General features: G+C 32.9%; 1 protein-coding gene across 3 annotated transcripts; it reads left to right on the top strand.

Moving 5' to 3' along the window:
* The first annotated feature begins 850 nt into the window (after positions 1–850).
* On the top strand, positions 851–5,597 carry LOC133301287 (zeaxanthin epoxidase, chloroplastic-like). 3 transcript variants are annotated; one of them, XM_061500909.1, is made up of 10 exons: positions 851–1,272; positions 2,062–2,224; positions 2,308–2,382; positions 2,480–2,580; positions 2,798–2,913; positions 2,992–3,203; positions 3,690–3,772; positions 4,517–4,631; positions 4,745–4,848; positions 5,410–5,597. In XM_061500909.1, the coding sequence occupies exons 1-10, from the start codon at positions 851–853 to the stop codon at positions 5,417–5,419; spliced, it is 1,401 nt and encodes a 466-aa protein (XP_061356893.1). In that variant the 3' UTR covers positions 5,420–5,597. The 3 variants fall into 3 exon arrangements, with proteins under 3 accessions (XP_061356893.1, XP_061356895.1, XP_061356894.1); XM_061500911.1 differs by having other exon boundaries at positions 853–1,272; positions 2,804–2,913; positions 4,742–4,848; XM_061500910.1 differs by having other exon boundaries at positions 853–1,272; positions 4,742–4,848.
* Positions 5,598–7,206: the final 1,609 nt, after the last annotated feature.

Genomic DNA, 7,206 nt, shown 5'->3' with positions numbered 1-7,206 from the left:
AGAATATCATTCAACTAGTGTTATAATTTAATGGGATTTTTATCATAATTTTAATTACTAAAAATCTTATTTTCTCAGAAAAAATTTAAAAATCTTTAAACCAAAAGTAAGTAATTGGGGTTCCGTGAGTTTAATGGGAATATAAAATGGGAAAAAAGTTTCTAATATTACTTTAGACAATTTTATCTAATATTTATCAAAATGATGTCGTTTTGGGGTTAAAAAATCAAAAAATTAGAATGATAAAGACTATTATAATCCTGAAATAAATTAAAATTATAAACACACCATGATTTTTGCCCCAAAACGACGTCGTTTCGATGAACATTAGACAAAGTTATCTAAAGTAACTTTAGAAAAAATAAACCCATATAAAATTTAGAGTATATAACCTTTTGTTTCTTACAAAAAAAAAAAATATTTCCACTTTAGTTTTTTCTAAAAAAAAATTAGTCAGTTAGTTCTTATAAAATTTAAAGTGAATTTATTTTAATTTTTTTGAAGGACTGAATATTTTTTAAATTTGTGAAGAATTACAATTTTAACTAAATGAATTCACTTATGAGATATCTCGAGACTAATTTTTTTTTTAAAAATCATATTTTTTTTAGAAAGCAAAAATGATATTTAGTCTAAAATTTATCCCCTCTCGTTGAAAAAGACCACTTGCAGCGCACTAATAGCAGAGTAAGAACTATTCTTTCGCCTTTTACTAAAAAAAAAAGCAGAGTAAGAACCTGGACAAGACACTTGCTGACTTAAGTCAATAAGTGATTGCAAATTCCACTATATCTGACAACATCAGGCATATGTTATTGGCTTCTTCTTCTTCAACATCCATTATTGGTCAATGGCTTCTGTGCAGATCCTGTGGTCATGTAGCCAGGTTAAGCATCCATGTTATATGAGATACCATCATGTGAAATCAGACAGGATCAGCAGGAAAAGCTATTCAGTTAGATTTGAAGGAGGGAAGGTTCCAAATTTAGAGGAAGGGGAAAGGAAGCTGAGAGTTTTAATAGCTGGAGGGGGCATTGGGGGGCTTGTTTTGGCTCTTGCTGCTAAGCATAGAGGGTATCAAGTGAATGTGTTTGAAAAGGATTTGAGTGCTGTTAGAGGGGAAGGTAGACACCGTGGCCCAATTCAACTCTTGAGTAGTGCTCTTGCTGTGTTGGAAGCCATTGACCAGAGTGTTGCAGAGCAGATTATGGAGGCTGGTTGTGTCACTGGCAATAGGATTAATGGCCTTGCTGATGGTTTATCTGGAGAGTGGTATGTTTGCTCTTTCTTGTCTCAAATTGGCTATATATATAAATAAGATTTTATAATTCTCATTCAACAACGTACGAATTAAAATTTTCCTTGATATCTTTCGATTTTCATGCTAACATGGATTTTACATATAATTTTTTCTAAACACATAAGTTCCATATATTTTTTATCTCTGCAACATAAGATTTTTATTCTCGTTCAATATGAAAATTATAAAACCATATATATATATATATATATATATATATATATATACACGAGAAAGTTATATTTATAAATCTTTTGTTTACAAATTATACATATTTATGGAAGTACACTAGATTACATTATATATTTTGCAGATTACTGGATATAATTTGCAAAAAAAAAGTTGTTAAAAAAAATTGTAACCAGATCATTCCTTATATATATTAATATAAATATCACCTCTAATATTAACCATTGATTCTTCTTATATTTAATGGTCTAACTATATGCAAGTGAATCAATCATAAAAATTTATCTCAATGTAATTTGATTATCCTTATATATATAGTGTTGAATGTGATTGAAGGAAACAATTGTGTAACTCAGTAACTCATATACTTGACATCAATTTTGGGGACTTATTAAGTTAATCAGCTTCCCCAAAACTTGTTGAAAAGATGTTTTGAGGTCTTGGATTCCTGCAAATTTCTGTATATTGCTCATGACCATCTTGGAAGGTGTAAGAATTTTGTTATACAAATTGCGGCTGAAGATTGAATCCCAGATAAATTTGATTGTCACTCTCTTTTGTTTTCTCTTCAGGTTCACTAAGTTTGATCTTTTGACTCCTGCTTCAAGTAAAGGGCTTCCTGCTACCCTAGTCATATGCAGAATGACACTGCAAGATATATTAGTCAATGCAATTGGTTCCAACATAGTTAGAAACAAATCTAAAGTAGTGGATTTTATTCAGGAACCTAGCAAGGTTTGAGTTTCTCTTTACAACTAATTTCTGGTTGCTTAAGAGAATAGTGTTCTAATTTTGAATCATTTTTCATTCACTATCAGGTCAGAGTGGTCCTTGAAAATGGGCAGCACTATGATGGTGATATTTTAATAGGGGCAGATGGAATATGGTCAGAAGTAAAATATACCATCCTTTCCTTCTAGTTTTATTTACAAATGAGTTCCTTTTTCTCCATGGTTTTGGCATTTAATCTCTTTTTGTTTATTTTCTTAGGTGCGTTCAAAACTCTTTGGGTGGCAGGAACCAAAGTACTCAGGATTCACATGCTATAGTGGATTAACAAACTATGTGCCCCCATATATCGATACTATTGGGTATGTACTTCACTCCTAATAACATTTTAGGACAGTCAAAGCCTCTATTGTTAAATAAAAAATGTACATTGGTCAACAAGGTTATAATACTTTGTCAAGAAATCAACATATCCAAAAAATTTAGCTTGAAAACCAAGAATTGCTTTTACCTCAAGTAAAAATGCTAAAAATGTTCCACTATTTTTAAGTTTTGCTAAATTGGTGTTCAAACTTGAAGGTATAGGGTGTTCTTGGGCTTGAACCAATACTTTGTTGCCTCAGATGTTGGCCATGGGAAGATGCAGTGGTATGCTTTCCATGGGGTACCCCATTCAAGTACCCCTTTCCCTGAAGGTATCTTTATACCTATATATCCATTTCTGATAAATTTGAAGGTAATTGAAACAAATAGATTTATATAAGTTACTGCAGGTAAGAAGAAGAGACTTTTGGATCTATTTGGTAACTGGTGCAATGAAGTGATCACACTCATATCAGAAACACCAGAGCATATGATTTTGCAGAGGGATATATATGATAGAGACATGATCAATGCTTGGGGAATTGGGAGAGTGACTTTGTTAGGTGATGCAGCACATCCAATGCAACCAAATCTTGGTCAGGGGGGATGTATGGCAATAGAGGTCGGTTATTTATAATTTTCAACTTCATAAATAAAAAGGTAGTTCATTGAATATCTTCAATCCTGGTAGCATTATTATATAGTACAACTTCATGGATAAGATTGAAATTATACCTAAAATGTTTATGCATTTTTTTTATTAATCTACCTTTATTTCGGAGCGAACCGGAGCATTGGTAAAGTTGTTCTTTCATGACTGAAAGGTTATGGGTTCGAATTCAGGAAACAACCTCTTTGCAATTATGCAAGGGTAAGGTTGCGTATAAGGATTACCTCCGCTCCACATTCGCTAGTCGGGTTTAACGAGGAGTGATTTTTGTTTTTTAATCTACCATTATTTCACTTTCATCCCTCTATGATACTTTAGCCATGCCAAAGTAGCTAAATAATTCAGGAATAAAATAAGAAAAGGAACCAAAAGTGTCACGTAGAGCTATTTTGAACAAATGGGAGAGATTATTACCAATTGTTGCAATCACATTTGCAGGATTGTTACCAACTGATACTTGAGCTTGACAAGGTTGCTAAACATGGTTCTGACGAGTCTGAGGTTATTTCAGCCCTTAGAAGGTATATTATTCGGAATATTTTTTTATTTATTTATTGGTTAACGTATCTTAATTTGTTATCTTCAGAGAAAATGGAATTTCCCTCTATATATTGTGAAATTTTTTTCATGTAACACGTTCTCTTTGCTCTTCAGTGAGCACCTAAATGTGTCATCAAAGAGTATATGATCACATACCATGTAGATAGAAAAGCTAATTTAAACCGTCTCTACGTCATGGCTAGGTCCAGATTACTCTTCCAATTTTAAATATGCTTATCTTTTCCTTAATTTTTACTTAACAAGGACAGAAAGCAATACTAGCATCTCTTGGAAATCTTTGAAAACAAAAACTTCTAGTTAGATATAATATAAATAGAGGCAGGATATTCTTACACCGGTGTAAGAGTTATAAGTCTTACACTCAATCTTGACCATTGATCCACTTGTATCCAATGACTCATATTACTAAAAAATTTGAGCCCTTAAATATAAGTGGGATTAACGGACAAGATTAAGAGTGTAACTTACACTGGTGTAAAATGATCCTATCCTAACCCATATAAATATGTTAGACATTTAATAAAACATTCATGAGTGTTGACTCAACACCTTTTAAGTTTTTGGAAAGTTGGTTTGGGACATGATAGTATAATGTGATATAGAGTTTGATCCGTGATGTTTTATTTTTTTTAATAAGAAAAAAGTTAAATTTTTTAGCACAAGATAAGTAATTTAGAGTTTAAAATTTGTTTGGCTTTTGTTAGATACGAGAAGAAGAGAATCCCACGAGTTAGGGTTTTCCACACAGCTAGCCGGATGGCATCAAAAATGCTAGTCAACTATCGACCTTATATTGAATTTAAATTTTGGCCTCTGTCGGTATGTTTTTCTTTCCACCTTCAATCTAGCTTAAATAGTGCAAAATCTTTACTTCCTTCTAGTCACAAAAAGAAGAAGAAAGATTGCAACACTTCGCGTTTATTCTTCAGCAGAATGTAACCAATATGAAGATAAAGCACCCTGGCATTCATGTAGCTCGAGCCCTTTTGAAGTTTACTTTTCCACAATTTGTTACTTGGATGATTGCAGGCCACGGGTGAGAGATAGATGTCTTGTACCTGAAAATTTAGTTATCATCACTATTATCTTTATGGTGTAGGATATGCTTACCACCAATTAAATTTACCATCTCTTACTATCAAATCTTAATCGTTGTTTTCTGCCACTCTGACGGTTATAATTTATTTGGAATTAATAATTAATTAATAAGTGTTATCTAATAAATTATAAACGTCAGATCGATAGAAATCAACGGTTAAGATTTGGTAATAAGAAGTGGTAAACTTCATTGGTGATAAGTGGATCTCTCCCTTATCTTTAAAGGATTTTGCATTCATCATTTAACATGACAAGAAAAAGTTTCCTACACACACAACATTCAACATTTTGTGAGGCACATATTTTTTGGAGCCAAAAAAAAAAAAAAAAACTACGGCACACAAAATGAATCTCTATAACATAACACAATCAATTCTCCTACAATATAACTTTTATAAAACCCATCTTTAAATACCAATTTGGCAGAATTTTCATTCAATGTTTTGCTCCTCTTGTTTTGCTTTTAAGTTTTGAATACTAATACTGGTCTCTTTTACAGGTTGTGGTGAACATATATATGTAACGCTTTGAAATAAAAATGCTTACCATTTTTTTTGGGGGTACGAAAAATGCTTACCATTTTAACATTGTGTGATTGTAGTTAAAGTAATCTTAGATTCTTTTCGTATACTCTCAATATTGTGACGAACAAATTAAAGTAATAAAGAAAAGAAAGTATAAAAGAAACATTGCAAGGGACATGGCAAACTTTCCCAAAGAGAAATAATAAGAAAAGAATACATTCACGTGTTTGGTTCATTTTATTTTATTTTATTTTATTTAAAATAACCATTTTACTACTTTTAAGAGTTTTTGAAAAAACAAAACAATTAATTTTTGGTTAAAATAAACATAGAGAATATTGCTAACATTTTTACAGGTAGAGTTGCATTAACAGGTTGTACATTACAACCTACATGGGTTAGGAGCAAGTATTTTACAAACAAGTTTATTACAAGCTTGTTTTATTTAACTTGTAGATTAAACGAGTTATGGCAAATGGGTTAATGATTGATTGGGCGTTAACATATTTAACAACTTTTGTTTTTGAAAAAAGAAAGTCAGTTGAGTGTGGCTTTCACCTATTCAAATTAAGCAGCCCAAATGCTTCTTAATACCCAAAAGAAATTTTTTGCATGATTTAAAAAAGAAAAAAAAAACACAACATTTGTCCGATGCAAGGCCAAGGTGAAGCGAACCTGAGCTATTATTTTTTGGCCCATTTCGTCAATCTGATTTGTCTTGTTTATCATCACTCGTCAGTGTCTTAAGGGACGTTTGGTATGCAGATTTTGTGTGGATTTTCAGGAATTGGGGGTGGGGAAAAAAACTTGCCAATGTTTGGTATGCAGATTTTAAAAATATTTTCAGCTATTTTTTTCTCATCATTTATTTTAACATTACACTTTTCAAAAGAAAAATACTGTACGACCCATCGTATATTTTTTTCCCCATCCCTTGGGAAACAATAAAGCAAATTGTTGGACGAAATTGCCCTGCCTTTGAGAAATAATTAAACAGATGATGTATTCAAACAAATGGATATTTTTGTTTACATTCAACATTTTCAGCAATATTTTACAATTAATATCAGTAAAATTAATTCAACTTTTTGAAAAAAGATTGGCTTAATTTTACTGATATTTTACAATTAATATCAGTAAAACAAATGGAAGTGTGCGAGTGAGGACAAAGCACACTGAAAAGTCTCGTGTTAGTGTGTGGGGACAGTCATTGATTCTTGCAAGTGGTCAGGCGTTACAAGTGGTATCAAAGCAGGGCATCTCTTCCAGTACGGTGTGGTTCGAGGACGAACCAGGCGGAAGCTGGTGGGCATGTAACATCCCAAGAGCTGGCAAGGGCAAAGAGTGATCGCCGGTGTGAAAGGGCACGAACAATAAGCGGCTCATGCCAAATCTTGCAACTTGGGGGTTCATGAATGAATCGAATCAACACTCGAAAGAGAGGGATTCCAGCGACTGTGCTGGTATGGGAACAAGATGCATCTACTTTTCGGTAGCCCGGATCAGAAGAACTCCACAGTTAAGCGTGCTTGACTTGGAGCAATTCTGGGATGGGTGATCTCCTGGGAAGTTTTCTCGGGAAGTGTGCGAGTGAGGACAAAGCACACTGAAAAGTCTCGTGTTAGTGTGTGGGGACAGTCATTGATTCTTGCAAGTGGCCGGGCGTTACACTTCCCATAAAGAATAACAGAGAAACATGATAATGTATAGGCCTTAAAATCTCATTACACAATGTTTCGGTTGTTAAGTTTGTCTTATACATGTCAAATACA

The sequence above is a fragment of the Gastrolobium bilobum genome, unplaced genomic scaffold, assembly GCF_033153095.1.
Source record: "Gastrolobium bilobum isolate Gb01-03AN ecotype WA unplaced genomic scaffold, APGP_CSIRO_Gbil_v1 utg6929, whole genome shotgun sequence".
In the NCBI taxonomy this organism is placed as follows: domain Eukaryota; kingdom Viridiplantae; phylum Streptophyta; class Magnoliopsida; order Fabales; family Fabaceae; genus Gastrolobium; species Gastrolobium bilobum.
This window is presented reverse-complemented; position numbering and strand designations above follow the sequence as displayed.